The sequence below is a fragment of the Puntigrus tetrazona genome, chromosome 5 (assembly GCF_018831695.1).
Source record: "Puntigrus tetrazona isolate hp1 chromosome 5, ASM1883169v1, whole genome shotgun sequence".
Lineage (NCBI taxonomy): Eukaryota > Metazoa > Chordata > Actinopteri > Cypriniformes > Cyprinidae > Puntigrus > Puntigrus tetrazona.
In genome coordinates this window covers 1,144,845-1,161,098 of record NC_056703.1, presented here as the reverse complement: position 1 = coordinate 1,161,098, position 16,254 = coordinate 1,144,845, and the positions used below count along the sequence as shown (strand labels likewise).

The 16,254-nt window shown below is 36.0% G+C and overlaps 1 protein-coding gene across 1 annotated transcript in view; it reads left to right on the top strand.

The window, feature by feature from the left end:
- Positions 1-15,570, top strand: part of LOC122344672 (calcium-binding protein 7) — a 29,746-nt gene extending 14,176 nt beyond the window's left edge. The window contains exons 2-5 of the mRNA XM_043238201.1: positions 7,838-7,981; positions 10,144-10,256; positions 11,092-11,242; positions 12,473-15,570. Coding sequence (XP_043094136.1) covers positions 7,838-7,981; positions 10,144-10,256; positions 11,092-11,242; positions 12,473-12,603 — 539 coding nt within the window. The 3' untranslated portion in view covers positions 12,604-15,570. The remainder of the gene's footprint in view (positions 1-7,837; positions 7,982-10,143; positions 10,257-11,091; positions 11,243-12,472) is intronic.
- The last annotated feature ends 684 nt before the right edge of the window (positions 15,571-16,254 follow it).

The following is a 16,254-nucleotide window of genomic DNA, read 5'->3' as shown; positions in this document are numbered from 1 at the left end:
ACTGGGATTAATTTAAAAGTAATGTGTTCCTTACTAATTTGTAAATTGCTTTACTTATAATGTATTAACCTCCATCTTTAGATGATAGGGTGTTGTGAACAGTTGCCAGGGTATTGTTATACTGTTGCTTGGGGTTAATGCTGGACCACAACAAGTTTCAAATAAGTTTTATTTCTAGATATGACTGTGGTCTCTTCTTCAATGAAATTTTATGAGTTTTCCTTCCACTAAAAATACACTAAAACTTTTTTTTGGCTTTGTGACTTTTGCCTCTTTTTGTTCAAAATATATAGCAAAGGATGACAAGAAAATTTGGAGTGACTGATGAAGCATGTTAACCTCTGCACTCCGACTCCGACCGTAGATCTTTCATGTACAAACTGTTCCATGCAAATTGCGTTTGGCACAGATTTTGTGCCATGTAATGCTGTTACTTGATTTGCATAATTCCTTTAGCGAATCAGACAATAAAAAGATGCAGACAGTGCTTGCAAATAAACAAGAGCCATCAGCAGACGCAATTCATCCTCCGTGCATTCAACCCCTAATCGTTTTATCTGTATTTTACAGTTGAATCTGGAAAATTGCTTTGATTAGATACCTTTATCATCGCTGACCTTATGGTTTCAAAAACATGATGAACCGTACGAGTGAAGCATGATGAGAATAAGGATGAATTTCGCTGCTAAACTCTCATTTTTAGTTAGCTTTATTCAGGTGACCGGGAGCCAAATGCAATCGCTTTTTCCCCACAACCCCAAAACCGTGTGTGATTTAGCCTTCTCTGGAGGTTTACAGGATCAGAATGCAAAACGAGAGTAACCCCCTCCAACACAGCGCTCCGGCGCTGTATTTAATGCTTATGTGAATACTCTAGAGTCTTGTTAAAATATGGTTACTGTAATATTCAGATCTGCTGGGCCCTCTCACCACACAAGATGGATTAAGCCTGCCACAGATGTTTAAAAATAGTCCGGAGGACATGCACACACAGGCGTAGACGCACATAGACACTCTAGTACATAGACGCACTCTCATTGTCAACCCACAAAGTTCAAGATTGTCTCTGAAGAAATTGATTTTTAAGAGTTTTACATAAAGAGCTCGTTTGAGGGAAGCCTGTTGTGGAAGGAGGACGGACGCCGCTGATAGATCTCCACCGGGGAAATGAGAGATTATGGAATATAGCCGACGGGAATTGCCAAGTGTGGGAGTGGAGTCATTAAAAGTGTTGCTGGAATGAATGAAAGCATTTATACGCTTTTCTTAAAAAGTCAGTGCAGGCTGCGTTTTGAAAATGGACTAAATTAACTAGATAAAATCTATCTGTCCTTATCCGTCTGTCTGCAGTGGACCAGTAGTGCGTGACTCAATGAAAATCTCCAAAACGCCAAATAAGTAACACGACGGAAACAAACTACGACCCAACAAAATTAGCACTACGCAATGGAAAGTAGCCGCGGCACGAAAGAAGCAAGTCACAGCACAATGTGACCAAGCCACTGCACAACAGAATCGGCACAGCACAATGGAAACAAACCGCAGCGTAACTAAATTAGCACAACACAAAGGAAAGTAGCCGGAACACAAAAGAAGCAAGTCACAACACATTGCAAACAAGTCAAAACACAACGGAAACAAGCGGCGAAATTTGCGAAAGACGAAATTAGCACAACAAAGAAACAAGCTGCAAACAGAAGCAAGCCGCAACACTATGGGAACAATTTAAAACGGAAACAAGCTACAACACTGCAAACTTAGCAAAACAGAAAACAACTTGCAACACAACGGGAAAAAAAATCTGCATGTGATTTTCCAACACGTTCCCACTCCCATGTCATCAGGACCCTTTTTGACGCACAGGGTACCCCTTTAATTATATATAGTTTTTACCCCTTTAAAGCTGCAACACAATGGAAACAAATCCACAACACAAATGAATCCTATGCGTTGTTCTGCTTTCCTTGTGTTGTGGAAATTTTTTTATGTTTTGTGCACTACCAGACCACCGTAGTCTGTCTATCCCTCCGTCTGTCTATTCATAATAGATGAGTAACTTTAAATGAAAAACTAATGAGTGAGCCGTTGCATACATAATGGATTATATTCAAGTCTTCCTTGCATAATTTGTTTGCAAGTGTGTTTGAGAGAAAGAGAGCGGTTTGTGTTGAAGGCTTGACAGTTCTTTAACCCCACACATGCACTTTCATGTCTTTCTATTTCAATAGCATCTCTATATGAGAACTGTGAGAACACATTACAGCTTTGAAGTGCAACTGCACCTTCATACATCAAACAGGGCTTCAGCGTGTATTAGAAGCACCCTGCCTTCAGATGATAGAGATCCTGCGAGCCCTTTCAAGCTCCCAGGACTTTTAAAGGGAAGGTGCACAGGGATTAAGCAGAGGTTCAATATCAGTGAAAATCCCAGGACAACAAAGGGGCAGCAAAGGCTGTTTAAAGACGATGGCGGAATGTCATTCAAACACTTTATGGTTTATTGGTAGCGTGATGTCACGATTTCATTACACGCGCATTGACTCAGAACATCATGCACATGTCATATTTAAACATGTCATATTTAAACATGACGTTTTATGCAGAATATTCATGCTGCAGAGATACAGAAGATGATGAAGGTATACACATTTGGTCCATGTCCACGTTTACTAAAAATATACGGGAACGGGAAGAGTCAACATCTGCTTATCTTCGTAAATTTTACCGATTGGAATGACATATGTTCACTATTTCTGTAAATCATTTTGAAACAAAATGGCAGGCAGAATATTAATGAACAGATATTTAAGCTTTTTATGGAAAACCGAAAAGAAATCGATAAAATGAAACCCCGCAGTTTAGTTTCTGGCCTTTATAATGCATTGGCAGACCCCTGAGCGTATGGTCATCAGATACGATTGCCACGTGAGAGGGAGTTCAGCTCTTCTCTCTACATCCGTTATCTCACTGCAGGACAAAAAGAGAAGTATGGATATGTTATCTCTCTCTTTCGGAGCAGCGATTTGGACGGGCTGTCATGACTATGTTAGTTTAATCCCTCTATAAGAGGCTCACAAAGAGAAAGTTAACACTGGAAAGTGATTAATTAACTCTCTTTGAAGAAAACTTCATTCATCTCTGTTCTATAGTTACACTTTGTCCAGGACTATATATATCCATTTATAGCGTTTTGGCTAGTTCTGTGTAGGAATTGGACGACAGTTATACAATATCAGGCAAACGTTGACTGTTTTGTTTCTTTAATATTTTGTAATGAAGTCAGTAGACATATTCAGAAGTAAACAACATCAGAAAATGACACATATAGAGTAGAACTAGCCCTTAGGATGTCTGTGGTTTAAGACGAGAAGAAAGTGATCATAGCGAAATATAAATTATGTTATTGTTAAGTGGCGGTGGTGTTGGTGTTGGTGTTGTATCATATATATATATATATATATATATATATATATATATATATATGTGTATATATATATATATGTGTGTGTGTGTGTATATATATATATATATATATATGTGATTAAAAAAATTATAAAAGCACATGAAATTAAACTAAAATTAGTCTGCAAAGTACTGGTACTTTAAGTAAAGCAGCTCTTTATATAATTTTTTTTTTTTTATTAGGTTTGTGCCACAGTATTGTCAGTAGAACCTCCGGGAAACGCAGAGTCTTCTCCAGGAACCAAACTTAAAAATCCCAGAACATTTACAAACAAATACATATGGTAGGTCAGAATTTAATTGGCAAAGAACTGGGGTTTCGTAACATATCTAATCATTGCCAGCAGCACAGCATCTGGCAAGGCGTTGTGATCTGGCATGGACTTCCCCAATCGAAGTGTTTTTCACTCCAAGGAAACCTGTGGCAATCCTTTAATCGGATTGCTATCTGTTCCTCGCAAGAGATTTGAGTTCTTGTATTGTTGTTGTTGCCTCATGCCACTCAATTTGCAGAAAAACATCTTCTGTGTTATTTCAAAGACAAAAAAGTGTAATTCTATTTATGAACATTGCATGTGCGGTGGGCTGAAAGTTGTAATTATGTAAATTATACCGCAGGTGTGGGTCAAGGCACGGTGGTTCGCGGTTGATTTTGAGCAAAACGGTAAATAAAACATTAGCTGTTTAAATCTACTTGGTTGATGGAGTTGAATGATGAATATTGTGAAACCTAGTCATTTGAAAACAAAGTCATTGAGGCATCTTTGCAACGTGCACAGAAATTATAAAATTTTGATCCATTTATTTACCAAATTTCAATCTTTTTTTCTTCATAATCCCTCTTTTTCCTTTTCCAGAAAGGTTACAAAGCAACATTAAAACATAAAAGTAGGGCCCAATATAAGTCTTTTGAAGAAAAATAATAGCCTAAAGTAATTTTTGGCTGGCAATCTTTCTTAATAAAGCTTAATTATAAAAAAAAAACTCTCTTGTTTCCAGTTAAAAAAGGAAGTCAAAAGATTTTTGGAACAACATGAGGGTGAGTAAATGATAAAAGACATTTCCGCGTCCCAAAAAAATACAAAATTAGCTGAAAATATACTCACCATCAGGCTAACGAACTTGTAGATACGTTTGTTTCGTCATCAGAAAGGATTTTGGAGAAATGTAGCATTAAATCACTTAATCACCAATGAATCCTCAGCAGTGAATGGGTGCCGTCGGAATCCAAACATCACAATAAAACCGTAAATACCACATGCCTTAAATGATTAGTTCACCCAAGAATGAAAATTAGCCCATATTTTACTCACCCCGAAGCCATCCTAGGTGTATATGACTTTCTTCTTCCAAGCTTTGTAATGCTGGTGGATATTGGCTGTTATTTTGAAGCTGTTTAAATCGGATATATCTGCAAGTGCTGCAATGCAAAACGAACCTATACGCCTTCAGGGGGTTATCACTTGTCCTCTGAAGCATGTCGATGGGTTTTTGTAATATTTTTAGTTTTAAAATGATAACATAAATGACTGACTGAATGAGCTCTGAGTTCCGGCTTCTTTAAGTTGCGATCCAAAGACATATAGTTTAGTTTTACTTGCAAATATATCCGATTTACAGAGCTTCAAAATAATGGTCGCTATCCATCAGCATTACCAAGCTCGAAAGGGCTAGGATTTTTTTTTAAATACTCCGACTGTGTTCGTCTGAAAGAAGACATATACACTTCTTGTCTTCGGTTTCAGTAAAATATGAACTAGTCCTTTAAATTAACAAAAAAAAAGTGAAAAAAAAAAAAGTGACATATTTAACTTCAAACAACTGTTCCTTCATAATACGAATGACATAATTCATTATTGCTTTCTTCAGTGACCAAGTTGTATGAAGAGAACTACGCACAAATCAAGCACTGTTTCAAACATTTAAAAAAAAATATGTGTGAGGGCAACTCAGAATTTAATTTTTCACCGGAGGAAGCATAATTATAGATAATTGTAGATTAGATACTTGTATTTTGAACACTTGCTTCACCAGAAGTTAATTGATGGACCAGAGTGTTTTTTTTTATTATTGTGGTGTTTTTTATCAGCTGTTTGGATTCTCATTCTGACGGCACCCATTCACTGCAGAGGATCTATAGGTGAGCAAATGATGTAACGCTAAATTTCTTCAAATCTTTTAAAATGAAACAAAAAAAACGAACTCATCTCCATACTGCATGGCCTGAGGGTGAAAACATTTTCAGCAGTTTAACATTTTTGGGTGAACTATTCCTTTAAATATTCTGAAAAGCAAAAATTGCATTGTTAAAAACACATGCCACACTGGATCATTTTTAGGTGCATGCTTGACTTTCATAGATATGATTATTATTTTTATAGAAAGTGCTATTTTTATGAGTGGGTACAACTTTTTTGATATACTGTGACAAGCGTGCGCTATCATGCTGGAATGGCTGTGGTCTAATCACAACCCGTACAATAGTGGGTTGGAACAGTTGTGCAGTTGCCTAGCAACAGGCAGAGGTGGGTTTCCCAAAAGCTTTGTTGCACAATGAACATGGTTGAGTCCACTATAGAGCCTCGGTAGTTTCCCAAATTTCCCCACATTTCACACATCATTATGGTGTTTTTATAAACCGAGTTTGCGACAGAGAACAACTCCTACACAGCGTCATGTATTCTTTACTCAGTGACATTCCAAGGATACTCATCTCATTTCTTAAATTAAACTGAAGGCTAAAGGTTAAAGCAAATCAGTCAGACAAAAATAAACGCTGATACACTTTTCTAAAAAGGCTGGGTGAATGTCACTTTTCTGTTTGTCATGTATATTTGCAATCAGATGTGGGTTGAGTCCCTTAAAAAGTCTTAAATGATCACCTTTGCATAGCGGTAATTACATGCCTGTCAATCAGAATATATTGAGACAAGAGGCCTATTGTCTATTTCTGTACCCCGAAACATGATTATTTATCAGACTGAACAGTTCAAGCTTTACTTTTTTTTCTTAATTATAATTTTTTATGCTATGCTCAGTTGAGCTCAGTTCAGCTTGTCATTTCTATTAATTGTATTGAACAGCTTTAAATAAACTTAATGCACAATATTTATTAATGTTTTACTATACTATATGAAATGAATTATTTAGCATATTATAATAATAATAATAATAATAATAATTATTATTATTATTGTATTTTTTTCTCATAGTGCAGTTATTCTCTTTTATGGCTCTATTAAAACAATCAAATTTATTATAAAATTTCTCAAATTTACCACTAAGCATACATGCTTTCTGTTCAGATTGAAATTTTTTGGTTGACACGATTTTTTAGTCTATGAACTATTATTACACTAAATGACACTTTAGTGGATTGTTTTGTCGGTGGTATCATTCCATCATTTAAATACTGAAATAACCATTATTGGAACCAGAATGGTTAAATGCTTAATTCCTGTCTCTAATGTGTTTTCTGATCTACTTGTTGAGCTTCTTGAATAACGATTTTGTTAATAATCATTAAAATCAAATGCTAATGTCTCTGAATATTCTGTTTGAGCTTTCCCTCATCTGGTTGATAGGGCATCCTAGAACCATCTTATTTTTCTTTAAACAGTTTCTTTTTTCCGGCCTCCAAATGTGTTGCTTGCAGCTAAATTGTTTTGCTTTGAAATGAGCAAATTAGAGCCCACACTTCACTTCCGTTTGAAATCTGCTTACTTCCACCGTAATGCAGAGTAAAGTTGCTTTCACCATCTGTTGCTGTTGGCTTATTTGGACCGCAGTGGCGTCATTTCTTGTATTTTTTCTCACATTTCCTCTCTAATTTCCTTCACTCAGGGGAGAGATAGATTTAATGTGCTGTTTTTGTTTGGACCCCATGTCCAAATAGCCATTTATCAAACCTACAGCACAGTGAGCAAAGCACAGTAGCGAAAACTCCCGTTCACACTCCGTATTGAATATATTATCTGGATTTATAGTAATATCTCGCAGCCGGTGTGGCTCATATTTTATAATTATGAATATGGCAGCATGGCGTGACAAGTGGAAAATTGCAAATGACTTAATGATGATGTATAATGCATATGCGGTGAAACAAGTAGGCGCAACCGACCGTATGCATTTCTGCATTTTGACGTCTTTTGACAAGGGTGCGACGGAAATCATCCTGTTGCTTTGTTTTAAAGCAATCGATTCAAGAGCGACTGAAAGTTGAAAGTGAATTGTTGTGCGAAAAACCAACATACTGCAGTCATCCCTTTTCTTTGAGTCACTTAGGTGTGATGATTTGAATATCTATCTCTTACAACAATGCCGCAGAGTAATAGTTTTATTATTGGATGTATCGGTGTGCTCCTCTCTTCCTCAGAAATCCGGGAGGCGTTTAAGGTGTTTGATCGAGATGGGAACGGCTTCATCTCAAAGCAGGAGCTTGGCATGGCCATGCGCTCTCTAGGGTACATGCCCAATGAGGTCGAGCTGGAGGTCATCATTCAGAGACTCGACATGGATGGTGAGGAGACGCATACACGACGAGACTGTGAATGGAGTGCCATGCTGAAAAACGAAAAATAGATAGCTGCGATTTCAGCCGATGTGCTGAAAACAATGTAAAAAAAAAAGCCCTCGCAGCAGCTGTGGTTAAACGTAAATATATATTACATTAACTAATATAATTATAATATACTAGCTACATAAACAATCAAAACGGTTCTGAATTATGTATTTTGACAAAATTAAATGTCTGTTGTCTATTTAATGGCATTATGTTGCATCTTGCATCTTTAAAGACCATGCATCTTTCATTTTTGAGACCATGCTCTTCACCGTCTAATAAATGCTTGGAGATATGTGTGAGCTGTGTTTCCTATGCGAGAAGTTAATATTAGGGTATCTATTAGTTTTCTGTTTCAGGTATGATTATATATGTCCATATGTCCCAATGTGATGAGGCGCTCCGCTGCGAGTCAGTCTGTTTTAAAAGTAAAAGAAAGATGGATAACAGGCATTTTCTCATGCTAAGAGATAAGCAGATGCATGTGCGAGAGAAAAAATATATGGTGATGTTAAAAAATTCTACAGCGGATGATAAACTGTTCTTTGGTATTTTTGTTTGAGCTCCATTCGATAAGATGCACGTTCTTTTGCTGTTTTGTCAGGAACTATTTCTATCGTAAGAACTGCATTTAACATACTTGCTTCAAAAATACATATATTATTAGTTTGAATATTTTTTATTGTCTGGTAACGTTTTAGAAAAGCAATAAGGTACTCAAGGCAGTGCTGTATCGTGAATAAATCAGGGCTGAAGGGGTTACAGGCACTCCAAGAAACACATAAGGGTGAGCAAATATTTTCAGTGTTCAGATTTAGGATGTAGTATCCCTTTAAGGAAGCCCGCCAGACACCCATCGGATGCATTTCTCAGCTCTGATGGATCACAAGCACAATTGACAGATATTCAACAGATTAAAAAAAAGCTAAATAACCGTAACCTTTTATTGCTCCAAACTATCGTATTCCTCACAATGCACGGAGACGTAAGGATTATGCATGGGCTAATAATGAGAACACTGTTCACAGTAGGCGTTTTGAAGTTTGACAGTAATTGTCTTGAAATTAATTGAAGGTGAAAGCGGTCCTTTGATGGCTGTAGCAGCGGTGCTTTAAAGAACGTCTCGGAGAGGGTCTTTCAGCTCGACAAAACCCACTCCATGAGGTTACACTAATCTAACGCTAAAAATATTGAAGCTAGCAAAAACAGAGAGAAATTAATCAAACCAAGAATGGACTAATTAGCAAACCATTTCATGACCAGCAAACTCAGGCAAAGTTTAGGAGTTTAGCTAAATTTAAGAATTAAGCGGTGACTGCTAAATATTTGTGAACTGCAATTCAGAAAATCTGCATAAAATAGAACAGCATTATTAGTCTAATAATAATAGTCACTGTCTTCAATTAATATTATAATTATTAGCTATCAATGACATTACTGTTATTAAAATGTTATTAAGCATTTATTTGACTTCATTACAATTTACTCCCAGATATGTGAAATTCTTTTTTTTGTAATGATTTGATATTTATCTGTAAAGTCATTGCTATCAACATCAGTAATATCGTAATATTGACAGAATCACAAAATAAAAGCCATTTTGTTCAAAATAAATGAAATATGATTAATAAATCAAATCTATATGTGTTATCTAATATAGAAATACTCTTATTTCAAGGATTCCCAAACTTTTTTTCTCAGTCAAATCATTGTTACCCAAAAAAGTACTTATTTTTTACACCCAGAAATTTTTAAGAGTTAGTATTTCAGCAATATTCTATAATGTTGGTTATGTCATAACCAAATAAAACATATAAATAAAACATCTACTTATATTAAATTTGTAATAATATTTGTATGTATTTTATTCACATACTTTACAGCAATATGTTTTTTTTCCCATCCCATTTTGATTCTTTATTACATTTAAATTACAGTTCTACATCGCCTTGACACTTCACTGCAAATTCAATTCAGATGTAGCTGTTCTCTATTCAGTTGTTAATAGCGCACAGCCCTGACAGAAAACACATTTCTGTCCGTTTCATATCCCAGAGCCAGCACGCTGGAACTTGATGTGGTGCTAGAATGCATCTAATACTTCACGGTCTGTTTTTTAGGTGACGGCCAGGTGGATTTTGAGGAATTCGTTACCCTCCTGGGGCCCAAACTCTCAGCTGCTGGGATGCCTGACAAGTTCAACGGAACCAATTTTGATTCTGTGTTCTGGAAGGTGATTATTAGCCACTTCTCTCTTATTCCAAGTGACAACAGGCACAAAGTCTGCTGCTTCTGTCGGTCCCTGTCACACACAGAAACCAGATTAGATACGCCTTCAATGCTCTCTGTGAAATCCAACAAAACAGACATGAATCACCTTACGGGAATTGCTTCACGTATAGGCCCTCCTATCCTTTAAACATGAGCCGATTTTACTTATCTGAATAAATTTGAATGCAGTTACATGATGCCTTTAAGAGAGAATTATTCATAAATTTCGTTTGTCTCCGAGTGAGACGAGAAGAATATCATTTGTACGGGCCATATGGTGATTCCCCCAAAGGGTTTGCTTCTCTAATCGCAGCTCACTGCTGGTGTATTTTTTAGCAGCGCGTTTGACCCCAAATAGCTACGGGGTTCTCCCTCTTTAAACGTCTCTCTGTGTAATTACGGGTTCAGAGCTATGAATAAATGTGCACTGAAACCGAAATCAACCCCTTCCACTTTTTTACAAAACAGTCCTGGTCAGAAATTCATCAGTGCATTCAAAATGAATTTCTGAAAAGATGACAAACACCTGCACTTCAGTCCACTTTTTAATGATTAAGTGAATTCGTCCTTAACGACAAACACCATGGTGTATGAAATATGGCATATTATAGAAATGAAATGGGACGCGTGTGTTTCATTTTGACTTAATGTTTGATCAAATAGCTAGAATGCGCGAACTGATAAAAATGCATACCTTTAATGCTTTGCATAAAACATCTAAAAGCATGCATTTCGACTAATTGAAGAAACGCACAGAGAATTTCAGAATGAAATAACAGTCAGGTGTCTGTTTTTAGTGTGATATGCAGAAGCTGACTGTGGAAGAGCTGAAGAGACTCTTGTATGACACCTTCTGTGACCACCTGACTATGAAGGACATCGAGAATATCATCATGACAGAGGAGAATCACATCGAAAATCCGGAGGACTGCCAGGTTGACATTGACAGTAAGAAGGCTTCCTTTTTTTTTTCTCAGTGCACAACTCTAGATGAAATATAATAGCTTTAAAAAATAAGCATTTCATTTGATTAAATTGCGTGAGGCGTGCAGAGGGGCTAAAATAGGATTTTGTTGGATGAAGATCCTCCAAAATCTTAATATGTTAATCTACATAAGTTCAAATGCTTGGAGTTAGTATGACTTTTCCTTAAATTAATTCATGTTTTTTTATTTAGCAAGTTTGAACTAAAATTGACGGTAAAAATAAAGATTTCTGTTTAAAAATCTTTTTTACTCTGTATCATTAAAAAGTAGTTTTATAATGTATTATAATGAATGGATAATGCATTATAAAAAAAGTATAATGTGTTATGACATCTCATGAATAATCCTAAAAACAATTATAATGCTTTATATATATATGCATATATTTACGTACATGTGATTTTATCTGTTTTGATCAAATAATTGTAGCTTTAGTGAGCATAAGAAAACTCTCAAAAACCTTTTAAAAAATTGTACAAACCCAAACTTTTGAACGATAGTTTGTGACATCGTACAAATAGCAAATCATTTCATTTCACGTTCGTTCCCCTCAATTCATCACGGGCTAGTTAGTTGCAATACATTATGAAATGGTCTTATCTATGAAGGACATTTGTGATGCCTCCTTTAATTTAGCCCAAAATAAGATATATTAGAAGACGGCATTTGAAATATACCCAAAAAGCTCTCCAAAGCATGCATCTCACTAGGTTTTGACAAGGAGATGTGGTTTCTTGCAGCCCTACATATTCATAAACCTTTTCCACAAATCATCCAGCGATCATCCAGACTATCTTTCAAACACTTTTAGGTCACAATGTCCCGCATTTTTCATTTGATTTCAATGAGTCACCTCCAAAACTGAAACACCAAGGACGATAACTATAAAAATAACGATAAAGATGTCGTTTTTATAAATCTTTCTCGATATTAATGAATAGCAGAGTTCACATCACGACTATAACAATAAAGGTGCAGAGAAACAATATCATTGAAATCATCACAAACATCGATAGCCAATCATAATCCATTCTGCTGTAACGAGCTTAAGAATTTAAAGCAGCAGACACAGATGTGCTTAGAATAAACCGACGATATCAGACGCTAATATCATTATCTTTATAGTTATCGTTCTTGCTGCGAACAGGACCTTATTTCTCCCAATCTCATATATTTCTCTCTGTTTCTTCAGCGGAAAGTCCGACCCAGCAGGTGAAGCAAACATGCGTACGGAAGAGTCTGATCTGCGCCTTCGCGATCGCTTTCATCATCAGCGTCATGCTTATCGCAGCCAATCAGGTGCTCCGCAGTGGCATGAAGTAACCGAATGGACCATCCTCAGCTCAGATTCAGTTCAACACATAACAGTGACAAAAATTGCAAAAAAAAAAAAAAAAACTAACAAAACAAAAAAAAAAAAACATGCACACACAAACTGGAGCAGCTGAGTTCGTTTTATTAACCTGAAATCCAAATGTTATGACTGAAATATTTTTGAGACGAGCTATAGCTTCCACTGGAGATAATTATTCATATTTGACAGCAAATGTAATGCACTCAGATATATAAACGCACACATACTGTGTCTTACCCAGAAAAGGTCTGATAAAAGTACACGAAAAGAGAGAAAGAAGACGTTTATGCTGTAAAGGACTTTTAAAATGTCCCCTTCAACCGCTCTCTCTCCCTCTTCGGTATGTTTTGGGTGAGTTTAGCCGCATGGACATCTCCAACCGAGGATCCTACTCTTCAATGCATGACGATGCATGGATTTACAATAGCCTGGATGTACCAGTAGAGCTCAGCTGTGCATCCATTCACCTATATATTAGACCCCAAAACAAATTTTCCGAAGAAAGACCCATCTTACACGTACGAAGAGTTGGATATGCAGCGGAGGCCGTTTCTGACGTCTTTTACATCCAATATACTGATCCCTTTGCATGATAATAAGGGCTGTTTAGGGCATGCTCATGTCATGCAACGTTAGTCTTGTGTTTGTCGAGTAACTATTGTTGGTTTTTACCTTGTTGCACATGCCTGAGATGATTGTAGTAGTTCTCCATATGGCCAAAGGGGGCATGAAACAACCCAAAAGCGATACTATACCACTAGTGACATACCTGTAAAGTATTAAAGGAATAGATCACCCAAGATTGAAATCTGATCAACTTCAGGTTGATTGCAACACTTGCTCACCAAAAGATCTACTGCAGTGAATGGGTGCCGTCGGAATGAAACTCCAAGAAGCTGATTAAAACGTCACAGTGATCCACAAGTAATCCACACCACTCACGTCCAGTCCATCTATTAACATCTTGTAAAGCAAAAACCTGCTTCACAATCCGTAATATTATTTTCTCTCAAGTTGTCTTGTCTAAATCAGGAGAGCAGCATGCACGGATCGAGCACAGTGTATAAGTGAAGTCCAAAACTTATAAACAAATTTGATTTTGTAGTGAGAGGAAAACCAGGCATGGATTTTTCCCCGTATAAAGCACCTTTGAACTCATATTTTGGCCTGAAATTACAGTTTTCAAGTTAAAAGGTCTTAATTATGGGTTTGTTTCTTACAAACATGCAGCATTTCACTTCACGAAACATGAATGGATGGATCGGAGTCATTCAGGGGTTTTTTTGGTGGATATTGTGATCCTTTATCAGTTATTTGGACTCTTTTTCTGATGGCACCCATTCATTGACGAGCAAGTGATATAACACTACATTTCTCCGAAGAAGAAACAAGCGAATTTAGTTTTTGGGTGCGCTATTTCTTTAAGCGTTTTACAGTACACGGATTAAAGCGATTTTCTTTTCACCTGAAATACTCTATGCATTTTCAGGCTAACCGTTTGAACGATCAACAGCGCTCGACGGTGCAAATGCAACTGTTACATTTTGCGAACATTTGCACTGTAGTTATCACGCGGAGTTGATAATTAGGAGCTTTTGAATCGAAACGACGCGACCGGCATGAAATGATACCAAATGATTACGCTGACGACGCATTCTAAAAGGAGCATTTGTTTTCTGAACGCATCAGGAAACGATTCAGTGGTTGTTTTTGAACCAAATCGATGTCCATTTAAGCTTATCGCCAAACCTAAATGGATGATCATGATGTTTTTCTTCGTAGTAAGGAATATGTGTATTAATATAACCTGAGAGCAAACACTGTGGCATATCAGTGTTTCACTGCTGTTTTCGAAATATATTGTTCACATGTCCACATGAATGTGCCATTTGTGACATCCTTCAGTGTTTTCCTGGGAAATATAGTAGTTGTGTGCAGGTCGACATGATGATAGCGAAAAGAGTATCTTAGGTGCGAATAATGTTTCAAAAATGAATGTCAGGGTTTGAATATGTATCAGCTGTAAGTGTGTCATTCTGTTGAAGGGCATTTTCCAGGGTATAACATTAGTTTTCAACTCTGCCCAGGGCCTGAATTGATTTAGCCGTTAGTTACAGCACCATGAAACTCTTATATTTGGATGTCCAGGTATAAATGAAATATGCAATGGATGGAAACACCTGTCTCAGCGCGCACACACACGAGTACTACGATCGAGTGACGCTCAAAGAGGAGTCACAGGACAACAATGTACAGGTTTCCCCCATTACACAGGCACGATAACTCGTTCATTAATAGAAACGCGGAAAGCTAATAACGTTCCTGAGCCGCGAGCGAAATATTATCGCTTGAAATAGCATATTATCTTTGACCAGAGAATGGCTGTTATTCAAAACCCATCCAGAATAGGAATACCTGATAAGGAAATTCTCATTATATCATTACCGGATTGGCTGGTAACCCCGTCTGCCCCAGAGTTTTATTTGTGCTCGGTAAATCAGATCCAGCTGAATTAATTATTCACAATAGCTGCTTATTAAAAAAAAAAAAAAAAAAAATCAAGAAAAGCAAAGCCGTGTTGAAGGCTAAAGATCTATTTTTACTTGCTCTAACCCTTGAAAATGCTTTTGCTGGTATAACCAGTTATAATGAGATTTAATAGATCTTTAGTAATGAATTTAATGCAAAATGCAAGTTAATAATGTAAGGTTGGAGGTTTAATATATTATTAAATTAAAGTAAATTTTCACCATGAGTTAAGTTACTTCATGCATGTTACCAGTTACCTTAATTTTAACTTTCATTTTAATTTAATTGATAAATAAATTTTTTTAACCATGAATACATTTTTAGCTTAAAAAATGCCCAGTTTAACAAGGTTTATTATTATTATTATTTTTCACCCAGAATAAAACCTGATAATTTAAGGTTTAACATAATTACATTTAATATTATATTTTTATTAAAGTTTATTAAAGTTTTATTAAAATTTGACCTTTATTAAAAACAGTAAATTTAAGTTAAAATTGCATTTTCTTTACCCTTAATAAAACCATAATTTAAAGTTAAAAATAATTACATTTATAATTAAATTAAATAATGTTTTTTTGATGTAAAGAACAATTGCATTAAGGTTTAATTTTTTAACCCTAAATAAAAACAGTTAACATTTCAAATTATTCTATTTATTATTAAATCAAATTATAGCTTGGACATTAATAAAACAAATCAATTCAAGCTTTTAATTATTTTTTAATCTATATTTCGTGATGGAGAAAAGCAGTTAATCGGTGGTGTTCACACATTAAGCAAATTTCCAGGTTTCCTGACATATCTGTTGAATATGGCAAATGACCCAAGACATGAAATGTAGACCAATGCCTTATTTATGTTCCCAGCAGGACATATATTTTGACTAAACGCTTCTCTATAATAAAAGACACACCGCTTATTACTGGGGGACACCTGTATATGAATCTCATGTTCCATTTTTAACTGGAACTAAAATAAAAAAGTTTAATTGTAATGTACGCTAAATATTAAAGCATATATTATATATAAGTATTTCATGTCTACTTGGAATCATGAAAAAGGATATCTGCAAAAAGCATACATTTTTT